Source organism: Plecotus auritus (genome assembly GCF_963455305.1).
Source record: "Plecotus auritus genome assembly, chromosome: 13".
Classification (NCBI taxonomy): Eukaryota; Metazoa; Chordata; class Mammalia; order Chiroptera; family Vespertilionidae; genus Plecotus; species Plecotus auritus.
The window spans coordinates 28,605,801-28,621,055 of NC_137779.1; the positions used below are offsets into that span (position 1 = coordinate 28,605,801).

The 15,255-nt window shown below is 52.8% G+C and overlaps 1 protein-coding gene across 4 annotated transcripts in view; it reads left to right on the plus strand.

Annotated features, from left to right (window-relative positions):
• Positions 1-15,255, plus strand: part of DEPDC5 (DEP domain containing 5, GATOR1 subcomplex subunit) — a 73,958-nt gene that overhangs the window by 52,314 nt on the left and 6,389 nt on the right. For all 4 annotated transcript variants that reach the window (XM_080650376.1, XM_080650378.1, XM_080650379.1 and 1 more), the window contains 6 exons: positions 6,310-6,464; positions 7,835-7,912; positions 8,394-8,526; positions 9,623-9,731; positions 10,863-11,087; positions 13,988-14,157. In XM_080650376.1, the coding sequence (XP_080506502.1) occupies positions 6,310-6,464; positions 7,835-7,912; positions 8,394-8,526; positions 9,623-9,731; positions 10,863-11,087; positions 13,988-14,157 (870 nt within the window). The remainder of the gene's footprint in view (positions 1-6,309; positions 6,465-7,834; positions 7,913-8,393; positions 8,527-9,622; positions 9,732-10,862; positions 11,088-13,987; positions 14,158-15,255) is intronic.

Consider the following 15,255-nt stretch of genomic DNA (forward strand, 5'->3'; position numbering starts at 1 on the left):
GCTCTCTCTTTGATAATGAAATTCCTGTCAATTTGCTTAGACTCCTGAAAACAACCACAAAAAACACAGCCCCGAGGCGGGGGGCCTCTGTGCAGAATAGGAGGTACAGAGGGGCGGGAACTGCAGGTCAGGCTCCTCACACCCTTTAAGACCAGTAGCCTCGGCTCCGTCAGCGCCTCTGGGAAATCCAGAACCTGAGATCGTCCTGGTGGGGTAGGTGCGCCGGTCAGATGTCCTTTCATCTGATCTCTGTTAAGAAGAAACAAAGGAGATTTAATAGATTTTCTTTTCAGAATTGTGGTCAAATTGTATATCCACCTTGGTATTTATTTCTTTTACTTCCATGTCATGAACATTTGCCCATACCATTATTTTTCAAAAGAATGATTTTAAAAAACAATGATATAATATTTCATCATATGGATGGCCCTTCATTTATAATTTACTTTTTTCATCTGGTTTTAAAAACAACTTTTGAAAATTCTTCCATAAATCTTTACTAGTATCATTATTCTACAATGATCAATAATACTGCAAATAACATCTTTGCAGATAATTATTTGACCACATCGCTGGTTATTTTTTCAGGATAAATTACTAGCATTAGACTACAAGGATGGAGGGATTGAAATCTGAGGAAAAGTATAACTGAGGCTGCAGGCAGCTTGTGTAATCTGCAGGTCAGGGGCTGGCAAACCTTGAGGAATACAGGCTTTGTGGGCCAAGAGGCAAGATCAAGGCCTTTGTGTAGGTACTTCCATAGCAGCTACAACCCTCTCCTCGCTCACGGACTATGATAGGCCAGTGGCTGGATTTGGCCTGCAGGCTGTAGTTTGCTGTGGCTTCAGGTGCAGTTCTAAGGACAGGCTGTGCGTAAGGAATGATCTGTTGGTCAAGGAAGAGGCTTTTCACTCATCCTTACTTGCATGTACATACATCTCAGCAGTATCAGCGCCTCTGCTTCTGTCTGTTCTGGCAGAGAAGGGACCCGGATGGAACAATGAGAATCCCCAAGTACCCTCACTTTGACCTCTGCTCATTGCCATCTGTGAGGATTAGAAACAGTGCCAGGGACAGGCCTGAAAAGTAGAGAAATTATAGAGCCACAAGCATCCAGGCTAAAATGTGGCAACAACCAGATATTTGATTGCTATTTAGAACACTCTCCTACTCTTCCCACTGAACACTAAAATCCAGATGGATGGCCATCCGTCATGCTGGGTGTGGATTCCCGTGGAGTCAAGGAGAGTTAAAAGTGTGATGCGATGGCCAGCGTGAAGAACCCTGGCTGACATGCTCAGAACCGCCTGGCGATGTCTCCAGGCAACGTCTGGGTTGGGATTCGTGGAAGGGTACCCGAGTTTGCATCTCCACAGCCACGTGTCTTTATGGTTGGTTACCCGAGTTTCCAGTGGCTTGTGGGAAATGGCCGCAGTATTGATCAAACACACAGCCAGACAGTTCAGTGATTCTGCTGAGAAGATTGAAGGAAGGCGTTGGAAAGCAGAGGCCTTCAGATCTATCTAGTGTCGGTTCTGAATTTAGTGATAATGCATCCAAAGTAAAACATTTTGACAGAACAAGAGAGGCCTTCTTAGCTATAAGAAAGGTGGAAGGAGGGGTCATTGGAAAAGTCCTCTATGCCATTTTAAAAAATATATATTTTTATTGGTTTCAGAGAGGAAGGGAGCGGGAGGGAGAGATAGAAACATCCATGATGAGAGAGAACCATTGGTCGGCTGCCTCCTGCATGCCCTACACTGGGGATGGAGCCTGCAACCCAGGCATGTGCCCTGCCCGGAAATTGAACCGTGACCTCCTGGTTCATAAGTTGATGCTCAACCACAGAGCCACACTGCCTGGGCTTCTATGTCATTTTTGTTTCAAATGCATGGCAACTTGAGGCCTACAAGGACAGGCTGGGAGAGGAAGGCGGTTTCAGAAACTCCCACCAGTGCCTGTGCATCCGACACTCTGACATTGTCACACAGACTGTGGAGGAGAAGGGATTGCTGCCTCTTTACCTGTTTGCTCGGAAAACAAAGCAAGAACTTGTCCTGCATGGAATCCTCTCCTCCCGTCTGGCTGCCATGTTTAAGGACTGACAAAATTGAAAACCTCAAGCCGTTGAGTATCTCTCCAAGAGGCATGCTGGTCACCCAGGCTGGTGGGAGGCCAGGAAGTGACCCCAGAAGCGTCTTCCCTCCCACCCCCTCCAAGCTGCTCCCCGGCCTCTCCCTCCCCCTTGGCATAGGTCTGAAGGGAGCTCAGAGCTATGTGGGAGGGCACGAGCATCCGAGCCGGGCTCCGAGGAGGCCCAAGGGAGCTTGGACCCGCCTTCGATGCCAGGTGCTTGCTCCCACGCGAGGGGGTGCTCTGCCCGCGAAGGTGAAGTCCTGCTTGTGCTTTGCATTTGGATATTGTCTTCCCCGTGGCTCTCTTCCCCCGTTCTCTTCATGAGCCATTGTTTCTCTCCTTCCCTCCCTGTTTTTGTTTTTTGTTTTTCTTTTGTCCCCCCCTCCGCCCCCTGATGGCTCACCACTGGTCCACATTCCGTTCCTTCGCTCTCTTGCACCTGCTGCTGCCACTGCCTCTTCCTCCTCCTCCTCCTCCTCCTCCTCCTCCTCCTCCTCCTCTGACTCCAGGACGGGGCCTTCTTTATGGAGTTTGTCCGCAGTCCCCGCACGGCGTCGTCTGCCTTCTACTCGCAGGTCAGTCAAACCCTGCAGCCCACGCACGCCTGCCCGGTCAGCAGAAGCCTTCTGCTCGGCTCGGGACAGATGGGATGGGACCTCGGCTGAGATTCAAGGGCAGCTGACATTGAATTTGGTCTCCGAGGCGTACGTTCCGATCCGTGGTTTTGGCCATGGCAGAGGGGGGTGGAAATGACGGATGTAAGAGACCAAATGGTCGCATCAGTGCTGACTCACGCTTCCTGTCCGTGCCACAGAGTTGCCACTGATTCTTCGCCAAGTGGCAGCATCTTCCCTTTTAGGTGTTTTTGTCCGTGTAATACAAGCAGCATGGACGAGGCCTGCTTAAGGACTGAACGCTTTTTTTTTTTTTTTTTCCACTCCTAATACAACCAGAGAAGTTTGTAATCGTGGGGTGAGAAGCGGGAAGTGGTGGAAACCAGCACACATTTACTAACAGGCATGTGCTGTCGGAGTCTAACGTGTGCGGCCCCGGGCAGCTCGTCCGGCCACGTGTGTCAAAGGAAGGGTTTGGGCCAGATCGCCAAGGGCCTTCCACGCCTTAACATTCTTCAGTTGCTATCTGCCACGCACTAGTACCATCTCATGCTATCCTCACGCCGTCACCTGTGCGTTAGGTGGAAGTGTTAGGGCCAGTTGACAAATGGAAAAATTGAGAGGCAAAGAAGTTGTACTTTACACAGCATGGTGCCGACCTGGGGTTTAAATCCAGGGCCAACGGGCTTGACCCGTGACCCCCCTGCCCTGTAGTCAACATTAGCAATGACTGTCCTGACAGGTCCTAGGTGACGATAAACGGGGCTCCCAGTCCTTTACCAAGGCCCCTGAGTGTGTGAAACTGGCCTAGTTACAGGGACTTGAGAGAGCTGAGAAGGTGTATGCGGAGCAGGGCAAGCAAAGGAGGATGGGACTTGGGAGTTTAAAGGTGGAGGTTAAGGGACCCTTATTGGGTGGAAGTCAGGAAACCAGCGTTAAGTACCTCTCTGCCACCCACTATGCCATGGGCTCTGCAAGTATGATCTTCCCAGCAGGGTGTGAGGTGCAGGGATTATCACCCCACTTTCCAGATGAGGAAACTGAGGCTTGAAGATGTTAGCTGGTCAAGTGGCATCCAGCTGGCGAGTGGCTGAGCGCCTGCACCATTCTGCCCACCTGTCTGTGTGGTCTGCACCTACCTCTTCCCAGGGAGCTGCTCAACTCGGGGCGAATCCCTGCCGGGGCCTCTGAGGCCAATCCAGAATCTGTGATCTCTGCGTGTGGGCGGCACGCTGCATTTTTGGTTTAAAACAGACTCAGGTCGGACTTTTTAAACTTTTGCTTTCTAACAAGAGAGACCCTCTTGGACTTAGCTTCGAATTTAACATAAGAAAAAACAATCCCTAGCTGGTTTGGCTCAGTGGCTAGAGCGTCGGCCTGCAGACTGAAGGGCCCCAGGTTTGATTACGGTCAAGGGCACATGCCTGGGTTGCAGGCTTGATCCCCAGTGGGGGGCGTGCAGGAGGCAGCCAATCGATGATTCTCTCTCATCATTGATGTTTCTCTCTCTCTCTCCCTCTCCCTTCCTCTCTGAAGTCAATAAAAAAATATTTTAAAAAGATCAACAGATCTGGAATAAGAGAATTGTGTTATAAATCCCGTAATAGTCCACAGTTTCACGTGGTAGAATTCACCAGTAGAACAAAAGTGGATGAGTTCCCACAATTGGAAATAACAGAGTTGAGATCTTAGGAGGACACATGAAAATATTTATCTCTCCCACCAGGTATGTTGTTCAGAAGACATAAAACATTTTAGAAAATTATCTCTACTCAAATCAGATACGGTAAGGGAGCTCCCTATACTCACACAAAATTAAATTGCACTTTATTTCTGTGTTAAATATGCATAACATAAAATCTGCTTGCTTTGTTTTCTTTAGAAACTTTTTATTTTTATTGATTTCAGAGAGGAAGGGAGAGGAGAGAGAGAGAGAGAGAGAAAGAGAGAGAGAGAGATAGAAACATCAATGCTGAGAGAGAATCATGGATCAGCTGCCTCCTGCACGCCCTCCCCCCGCCACACCAGGGATTGAGCCCACAACCCGGGCATGGGCCCTGACCAGGAATCGAACCGTGATCTCCTGGTTCACAGGTCGATGCTCAACCACTGAGCCACGCCGGCCGGGCTGCTTGCTTTGTTTTTTAACACGTGGCGTGGCGAGGGGCCACAGGCCCCTACATCATTGGTGACAGAAGTCACCACGCGGTGATGTGGCACCTGCCAGCTGTCTCCTCCATGAAGTTACGGTTTCCCTTTCTGTGCTCATCCAGCCCACTCGGAAGAGGATGGGGAGATTAAACTCCACCTCCTGGGAGAGGGAGTACCTGACGGACCACCAGTGGTCTATGGACCACCGGTTGGCGACCGGTGTTCTAGGCCCAGCACCCCCTCCGCGTGGCTCGCTCCAGGCCTCTGTGCGAGAAGACAGCCGTTCTGTCCATCGTCGGTTTTCCACTGGCCTTGGTCCAAAAAATTACTTCAGGAGCACGATGGAAACAAACATACCTCCAGAATAAACATGTGACTGGATTTGCAGATTTGGGGGAAGTTCAGGAAAAGGAAAAGTATGATAGGACATCATGTGAGGTCTTCTAAAGCCCCTCGAGTTTCATCTACGTAGCCGGAGAACAGTGGTCGTGAAGTGAAGGCAAGCCAGTTTCCCGGGAGAAGCATGGCTTTTCCTGGAATGAAGATCTGAGCAAAACGCCCTTCTGTGCAGCCTCTTGAAAGATGAACGTAGAGCAGGGGTCAGGGAATGGGCAAACCTGGCCCACCGTCTGCTTTTATGAATAAAGTTTTATTGGAACAAAGCCATGTCCGTTGGTTTACATTGTCTACGGCTGCTTCTGTGCCTCTCCGTGCAGAGTTGAGTAGTTGCCGCAAGCCCTAGATGGCCCACAAAGCCTGAAATATTTAGTCTGGTCCTTTCCAGAAAATGTTTGCCAGTTTCTGACGGAGCTGGGTCGAGTCCTCCATTGGCTTCTCATTTGGAAGGACAGGGCGGTACCTGTTCCTAAGTCTTGCCGGTTAGAAGCAGATGGGGATTGGTCATTGCAAGTTGCCTCTTGCTGCCTTTCTCCATGCACTTAGGGTGCTGGCAGAGTCTATGTGTTTTTGGTATGTCCCTCCCCCGCCCCCCCCCCCCCGTCCCCCCAAAACCAAGAGCCAAATGGTTCTTTCAGAATCAGGGGCAATTTTGCCTCCCAAGGTACATTTGGTACTATCTGGAGACATTTTTATTCGTTACAACTGGGCTGGGGAGATAATGAGAGTAGAGTTACTGGCATCTCGTGGGTAGAAGCTGGGGATGCTGCTCTGTGTCGCACACAGGACAGCCCCCACAGCAGACTTACCTGTCCCCAAGTGGCAGTAGTGTCAAGGTTGAGACGCCCTGACTTAGCAGGAGTAATTTGTGCGGCATCTAACAACACAGCTGATCATGTAAGGCTTCATTTTAGAAGTGCTCGAGTCCTCCTAGTCCCCCTTAAAAAAAAGAAAGGAAAAGGACCATAAATGCAAATAGCCTTAAATAATTTTTTTTTTTTTTAACGTACAGGTATCTGTGGACCAGACGGCCATCCCGGGGTTGGACGGCACCAGCTTGGGGGTAAGCACAGGCCAGTCCGCGGACAGAGGCAACAGCCAGACCTTCGGGAGCTCCCAGAACTCGGGGGAGCAGGGCTTCACCTCCGCGAACCCCAATGACAGCAGGTGAGACTCCTCCTGGGCGGTGGGGATGGTCCGCCCGCAGAGGCTGGGAGGCTGGGAGGCCCGAGTCCTGACTCCCAGCTCGTTCTTACCAGCGCCTGTGCTGGGGCTGATGACCCGCGCCCTGCCTTGCTCACAGGAGAGCTCAGAGGTCCCCGCGGAGGATCAGACATGCAGGGCGGGCTTTGGGGAGGGGGCTCTGAGCCAGTCCGTCCTGTCCCACGGGGCTCCCGTGGCAGAGGCCTCGCATGAGGTAGCGTGCAGGGGGTCTATGCCGCTGGAGGAAATGCCCGGATAGGGAATGGGTCCCTCTTTGTGGCCAGACAGGGCCACGCTGGGAAATGGCAAATTCCCGAGAATCCAGAGGGAACAGAAGCCGCTCGGACCTCATTTGCTTGAGGAAGTGGCCCACACCCCAGCTTGTTCTACCCCTGGCAGATCAGAGAATACTTTTGGATTTCCTTTGTTGCATAATGGCTCCCTCGCCATCTGCCCAGGCTGTTCCTGCCGCCTCCCTGGGCTGACGGAGCAGCCCTGGGCTGTGCGGCCCGAGGAACCTGACTCTGGCACCCGTCCCCCGAGAGAGCCTGCCTGGCCCACGCTGTCGGAGGCGCTCCGTTGCCTTCATGTCGCACGTGCAGGGCCGGCTTCCCATGTCGCACGCAGTCCGTTCACTGTGGCCAGTGGAGCATCCGTGCAGAGGCGCAAGCAGGCCTGGGCGTCTCTCGTCTCTGCCGTCTCCCAGGCTCATCCCCGTCAAGCCTGGCTCTGGCCGGGGAGGGCCGGAGGGGCTGCCTGGTTCCTAGGGACGGAGTGCATGTCCCTGCTTCCTCATTGCTTGCGAGACCAGGGGCGCAGGTTTCCTTCTGCTTTTGAAAGAAAAGAGGAACTGGGGGTGTTGAGGCTGGAGACAGGGAGACCAACATTGACAGGAATCGGACCAGTGACTGAAAATTAGAACAGGTTCCATTTCGTGGTGAAGAACTTGCTTGCTGATGGCGCTCACGCGGGTGGGACCACCTCCTGTCCGAGTCTGGGAGTGGGAACTCGGGGTGCTTGGTTCAGTCCCCATTCAGCGTGGGTGTGGGAGGCACCCCTTCCCCCCTCTCTAAAATCAACAAAACGTATTTTTTTTTAAAAAAAAATAAGCAAGTGTGGACATAAAATCACTTGGAATTCTTTTTGTTTTTTAATGTATACACTTCGGAAGTAGGAAACCCCCCTCCCTCCCATAAGCTAACCCCAGGATGTAGCGAGCCAGAACTTTCTGGGGCGCCTTTAATGTCAGTGCTGTCCAAGTTCCCAGCTCCGTAGGAAGGAAGGCTCCTAAGGTCCCCGCTCTGGCCCTGCTGACCAGGCGCTCTGTGTCCCAGCTCTCAGCAGGTGGTGGCGAGCTCCTTGACGTCGGCCTCCACGCTGGCCGAGATCCTGGAAGCCATGAAGCACCCCTCGTAAGTGCTGGGCGCGTGTGTGAGCGCCGGGGCGGGAGGGCCCGGCCGGCCCAAGCCGGGCCATGCTCGGGCAATGCAGTTTGGCGGGGTCCTACCTGACTTGGTTGCTCACTAGCTGTGAGACCTTGGGCGAGTTCCTTGACCTCTCTGGTCTCTGAGACTTACCTTGTGTGTAAAATGGGTAATGGAAGTCACAGGTTTGATGTAAGGATTAAATAAAATAGTTACGTAACTCACCTGGTCTAATACCTGACGAGTATAGGTCTTCTCTACATGTCAGGTCCTTTTTGCTTTCTCTTCTCCCTTCCCCCCTTTTACACCATTTTTGTTCTGTCCTGGGGTTTCTCGGGGTCTAGAAATAGTGGGGAGCAATCGCACTCAGGATCCTCACGTCAGATAGTAAGCGCTTTAGCACGAGTCCCTTCTTCACCATCTTCTCTTTCCGCTGTTGCCATGGTGCGCACGCCGCGTTGGAACGCAGGACAGGCGTCCAGCTGCTCTCGGAACAGAAGGGCCTCTCGCCCTCCTGCTTCATCAGCGCCGAGGTGGTGCACTGGCTGGTGAACAACGTGGAGGGCGTCCAGACGCCGGCCATGGCCATCGACATCATGCAGGTGAGACAGCCCGGGCGGGGCCCGCAGAACCGTCTGCTCGGGCCCGGGAAGCCGGAGCCCGTCTCTCAAAGAGCCGCCCTTTCCAGCAGCGAGGTCTGGAGGTGGGGTGAGGGTCTGTTTTTAATAGACAGTGGAACTCTGAATTATCTCTGTATGTGTGAAATATTTGATGATATTAAAACCTGCGCCCCTGGTCTCGCAAGCGATGAGGAAGCAGGGACATGCACTCCGTCCCTAGTGTGAGGGCTGTCTGGAATCGAGGAAGGAGCTTGTCTTGCTTGGAAAGACACGACTTAAAAATCTGGCTGAGCCGAAACCGGTTTGCTCAGTGGGTAGAGCGTCGGCCTGCGGACTGAAGGGTCCCGGGTTTGATTCCGGTCAAGGGCATGTACCTTGGTTGCAGGCACATCCCCAGTGGGAGGTGTGCAGGAGGCAGCTGATCGATGTTTCTCTCTCATCGATGTTTCTAGCTCTCTATCCCTCTCCCTTCCTCTCTGTAAAATATCAATAAAATATATTTAAAAAAAAAAAATCTGGCTGAGCCCGGCCAGCGTGGCTCAGTGGTTAAGCGTCGTCCTAGGAACCAGGAGGCCACGGTTCCATTCCCGGTCAGGGCACATGCCCGGGTTGTGGGCTCCATCCCCAGTGGGGGGCATGCAGAAGGCAGCCAATCCATGATTCTCTCTCATCATTGATATTTCTATCTCTCTCTCCCTCTCCCTTTCTCTCGGAAATCAATAAAAAATATATTTAGAAGTCCAATGCGCTATCCATTGCGCACAGAGCCCGCTAATAAAAATGTATTTTAAAAAGATCTGATGTCAGTATAGTAAAATATTAAATTTGTTGAAGTCAGATTTTCTTTATACTTTCCTGTATGTTTGAAATATTTGATGATATTAAAATATGCATTTGTACTTTATAGCATTGTCTGCACCAGGCACAGCACTTAGCAGGGTGCAGCTATGGCTGATGGGGGTGCAGGCTACGGTCTCCTGGGGGCCCTGTCACTCCCTCCACTCCGTCCTGTGCTGGGGGCTGCACCTCTCACATGTCCCTCCGCGGGAATTTCAGAGTTTCACTGTCTCTCCCTCAGAAAATGCTGGAGGAGCAGCTCATCACGCACGCGTCCGGCGAAGTCTGGCGGACCTTCATCTACGGCTTCTATTTCTACAAGATGGTCGTGGACAGGGAGCCCGACCGAGGTCAGAGGCACGGCACGCTGGTGCCAGGGGGGCTGGCGCTTCGCCCGGTGACTCGCTCTCTCAGATGGTGCTGCTGCTTGAGCTTCTGGGGTCACTTTTGTTTCCCAAGTTGAGCCGGGCCTGTCAGCTTCCGTGAGCGTTCGTGTTTACATTAAGCATAGCCGGAGCGACGCGGGTTTCTTAAAGCTACAGGACGTTCTTGTGAGAGCAGTGTGAATGGGAGGTGACCCTAAAGGAGGGCAAGGGACCTGGCGTGAGCCGATTCCCGCAGGTCATGTCGGTGGCTGGCTTTGATTAGAGCGCCCCCACCCGGTGCAGGTGGTCCCGAGTATGACACGATGGGCCCTAACCTGCATGTGGAACAGCGCTTTCTCCTCGCTGGGCCTGCAGACTCCAATTCTTCCCCCAGGAAGACCATCAAGACCTAACGTATTTCCCAAGATACGTTTTATGTGTTTGTTTGCGGTCGTTTTAATGAGGAAAAGGGATCCCCAAGAGGGGAGCAATGCCAGCTGGTCAGAGCTGGCTCGCGCAGCTCCGGAGGCGGCCAGGACGCAGACAGGCGGCTCCGGTCCCCTGGCGCACAGGGCTGTGTGCCTCCCGTCCTGCAGACGAAGGGCGTCAGCCTCTGGGTCTCAGGAATCGTGCAGCCGATAAAGCGGCCTGTGCCGCTCTTCCCCGAGGATCAGGCACGTCGTCTCCCTTGTGGCTGCTAGTGTGTCCCTGCCACCTCTTCCCTTCATTTCTGAGCGTGACCCGTTGTACCTTCAAGTGGAAGAAATGCCGGGCAAAGTGAGCGATGCAGTGGCATCTGCTACATTCACGATGTCGTGAATCCACCACTGTCTCTAGTTCCGGATCATTCCATCCCCCAGTAGGGAACCGTGGACCCATAGCAGCCAGTCCCAGACTCCTCCTCCCCCAGGCCCTGGCCACCACCCATTGCTGTCTGTCTCTAAAGATTGGTCTTTCCTGGACATTTTATTAAGGGGACTCTTACAGTGTGGCCTTTTGTGCCTGGCCTCTTCTGCTCAGCATGATGTGCTTATGTCTCACCCATGTTGTGGCGTGCGTCCGTAAGCAAACCGGCCTTCGTGCCCAAGGCGCTCTCTCTCCCTTCTGCTTCCCCAGTGGCCATGCAGCAGCCCACCACCTGGCACACGCCCGCGGTGGACGACTTCGCCAGCTTCCAGCGCAAGTGGTTTGAGGTTGCCTTCGTGGCCGAAGAGCTCTTGCACTCCGAGATCCCGGCCTTCCTCCTGCCCTGGCTGCCCAGCCGGCCGGCCTCCTACGCGAGCAGGCACAGCTCCTTCAGCCGCAGCTTCGGAGGACGGAGCCAGGCCGCTGCGCTTCTAGGTAGGTGCCCGCCCCACGTAGGGCCTGGCGGTGCGCTGGCGGGTGGCGGAGGCCGAGTGGCCGCCAGCCGAGGGCACGAGGCCACGGGACCCGGGATCGGAGCCGCCGTGGCTGTCGCGCTGGCCATTCGGTCTGTCGGCACTGCAGGCTCCTGCGCTGGCTCCTGCTGAGTGGGCCGAGCTCGTTACTGTCCCGACCAACAAACAGTGCTCATCAGCGTCCCCCTCTCCCCAAGGTCCCTTTCAGAGACAGAGGCACAATGAGTTACTTTAAATAAATATTGGTGGGTGTACGGTGGCACTTTATTTTCCTGAGCGCTGAAGGAAGCAAGAGAGATTTCCGAGGAACCCGACCCAGGGCCAGAAGTCCAAGCATCACCTCTCACGGAGCGCCCCTCCGACCAGCACAGAGCGCTCTTTGCTCTTACGGGCTTGGCTACGGGTCGCTCAGCATCGCCCAGGTCAGAGGCGGAGAATCAGGGGCACTGATGGCGGCAAGTGTCCAAACACGTTGTAGGAAAATGTTTTGCAAAACACATCCGTTCGATTTGGGCTCTTTTTAGGTGGGGGGTAGCTGGCAGTTATTTGAAGAACGTCTTTTCCTTTAAAGTGTTCGATAGAAGGGCTTCTTCTGATGGGAGTCCCTCGTGCAAAACCAGAAAGCAGGGGCCTCGACCTCGACACTGTGGATATTGGGGTCCAGATCATTCGTGGGGGCGGGGGGGGGCACGCTGTCCTGTGCCTCGTAGCATGCTTAGCCTCTCAGATCTCTACCCACTAGATGCCAGTGGCACCGCCCACTGGCAAGATGTCTCCAGACATTGCCCGGCATCCCCAGGGGAGCGCCAAATTCCCCCCAATTGGGAACGGCTGCCTGGGAGGGAATTGAAGATTCCAGGAAGGAGCCAAGATCGGGGAGCTCAGCAACCCTGGGAGGCCCTGAAGCTCGTGGGTTACCTCCCTCAGCAGGTGTCAGGCCGAGCGAGGGTGTTTTCAGAGCTGGAGGGAGGAGTGAGCTGCAGCCGAAGCGAGCACTGTCCTCGGCCCTCCCGGCCCTGCGGCTGCTCCAGCCCTGCCCCGGGCGGTGCCGTGCGGATGACAGCCTTCATGCCCTGGTTTCTGGATCGCTCATGAGCCGGGCTCTGCAGCAAGCAGACAGTCACCTCATTTACTCCTCCTCCTCCCGTGCCGGAGCGATGCTGTGATTTATGTTGCAGAGCTCGTGACACTGAGGCTCAGGGAGGGGAAGGAATTTCCCAAGGCTCTGCTTCTATGCAGTGTTAGGACTGGCGTGTTTTCTCGACTGTCTGAGCCCTGACCGTACTGCACTACGGCCTCAGGAGACAGGAGTCGGAGCCGGGCAGGGCTGGAGGGGGTTTGTGTGCCAGTTTCAATGAAACTTTAGCATCAGAGCCACCGGGTTATTTCGCCTTAAGTATGGTAGCCAGCCAAGCAGTGTCCGTGGGATCCTGGCCAGGCCTCGGGTGAGCACGGGTGAGCGCATGGCTTACACTGGGAGGAAGGTTACCAGGAACAGGAGGAAAGGGGACGATTACAAGCGAGTGTGGCCAGCGGAGAAGGCACGCGGGGAGGCTGTGACGCATCCATGTTTCATTGATCCAGAACTCTCCTCTGTGGCTGCGTAGGGTTTCTGAGCAGGAGGCCCAGGGGGATGAGCTAGTTGATACCGACCTGGAATTTTTGAGCAGTACACAGCTGATGAAACAGGGCGTTAGGCCTCAGGATGAGGTTTCTTGAGGCAAGATTATAGGACTGTTGCCTTCCGGGGTCGAGACCAGAAAAGGGAGACTTCCCCCGGTGTGTGATGTGGTTTGGATGGCTGGTCCAGTTGTGTCCCTTCGTGGGTCACCGGGATCGGAAGAGCAGGGGTTCAGCTGGCGGAGGTTCTGACTCTGTGATCTTGACGGAGGCATTTTCCCTCCTTGGCTGCTGTTTCCTCAGCTATAAATGAAGGGGTGGGATTGGAACGGGGGAGGTAAACTATGGCTGGTCAAATTGGTTGGTTTATTTGTTTGCTTTATAATAAATTTTTTCTTTTTTTTAAATATATTTTTATTGATTTCAGAGAGGAAGGGAGAGGGAGAGAGAGATAGAAACATCAATGATAAGAGAACCATGGATCAGCTGCCTCCTGCATGCCCCCTACTGGGGATCGAGCCCACAACCCGGGCATGTGCCCTTGACCGGAATTGAACCGGGACCCTTCAGTCCACAGGCCGACCCTCTATCGACTGAGCCTAACCAGACAGGGCATAAGTTTTCTTTTTAGAGCACTATTAGGCTCGAAGCAAAACTGAGCGCAAAGTAGACTTTCTATATGCTCCCTGTCCCAGCACACACTCAGCCTCCTCCACTATCAACATCTCCCACCAGAGTGGGACGGTTGTTATAATCGAGGAACCTACATTGACATTATCATCACCCAAAGTCTGTGGTTTGCATTAGGGTTCACTCTTGGTGGTGTACATTTTATGGGTCTTGACAAATGTATGATGACATGGATCCAGCATTGTAGTATCATACAGAGCCGTTTCACCACCCTAAAAATCCATCTGTTTTTGTAAATAAAATCTACGTTTACCTAATGCCTGTGGCTGCTTTTGGACTATAATGGCAGACCTGAACCATTGAAACAGTCTCTGTATGAGACCACATAGCCTGCAAAACCTGAAGTATTTCTTATCTGGGCCTTGACAGAAGTTTGCAACCCCTGGACTTAGATGATTTCCAGGAAGCTTCTAGAATCTTCCCAGAAGCTTCTAGAATCTGCGATTTTTCTCTTTGGTGATGCTGCAGTTCCCTCTCTGGGTGTTTATTCTTCCTCCTCATCCCCTCCTCCTTCTCCCTCTCTCCTGGGGCCCCTCCTCTGCGCGGACATAGCTGCCACTGTCCCGGAGCAGAGGACTGTGACGCTGGACGTGGACGTGAACAACCGAACAGACCGGCTGGAGTGGTGCAGCTGCTATTACCATGGCAACTTCTCCCTGAACGCGGCCTTCGAGATCAAGCTCCACTGGATGGCGGTGACCGCCGCGGTCCTCTTCGAGATGGTGAGAGCCTCCTCTCGTTGCGGATGGGGCCCTGGCTCGCCTTGCAGAGGGCTCAGTGGGTGCTTAGTAGCAAATCATGTCACTTTAAAAAATATATTTTTTTATTGATTTCAGAGAGGGAGGGAGAGGGAGAGAGAGAGAGAATCATCAGTGATGAGAGAGAATCATGGATCGGCTGTCTCCTGCACGTCCCACACTGGGGATTGAGCCCACAACCAGGGCATGAGCCCTGACCGGGAATCGAATCGTGACCTCCTGTTTCATAGGTCGACCCTCAACCACTGAGCCATGCCGGCCGGGCTCACTTTTTTTTTAGTTCATGCTCCTATCACCTCTCAGCTGGATTATTGAAATAGCCTCTTTAAAAATATTTAAGCATAGTAAAAAATTCAAGCAGTCAAAAAGGGTGTAGATCAGAATTTCTCAACCTTGGACCATGTAATGCTCTGCCGTGGGGGGCTGTCCTGTGCTTGATAGGCTGTTGCACAGCGTCCCTGGCCTCCACCCCTAAACGCCAGGAGCACGCTTGCCTTGTGACAGCCAAACGTGTCCAGATACCACCACGTATCCCCGGGGACGGGGGGCATTGGCATCTCCGAGCACCCTCCCCCGGGAGAGAGTCTCATCAGGGGAGCATTTGTAAGTCCAGCTTTTAAAAGATGGCCCGAAGTCTCTAGTGCATGTTAACTATTATTCTAAGGCAATGGCCCACGTGGTTATGAATCGGATTTCATTAGGATGGGTATCACATCAAATGAAAAAGTCACTGACTGAAGCCTTAGAAAGTATTTTGGTCAAACAGAGAGCTTGGTGTTTGAGGTGTGGCTATGCTGTTGTTGATCTGAGAGTCCCTGGGAAAACTGCAGAGTGGTCCCCTTCAGTTTTAAGCATAATTGTATTTGTTTAAATCGAGGGATGGCCCAAACTGTAGTTCTGTAGTTTTTTTGAAATAGTATTTGACACAAATCTCATCTGTATGCCAAAGCCACATATATATATATATATATATATATATATATATATATATATCAGTTTTCTGGTTTAAAAAAATATCTTAAGACCAAGAACACGGCCACTGTTTCCTAAGGAAACATGATA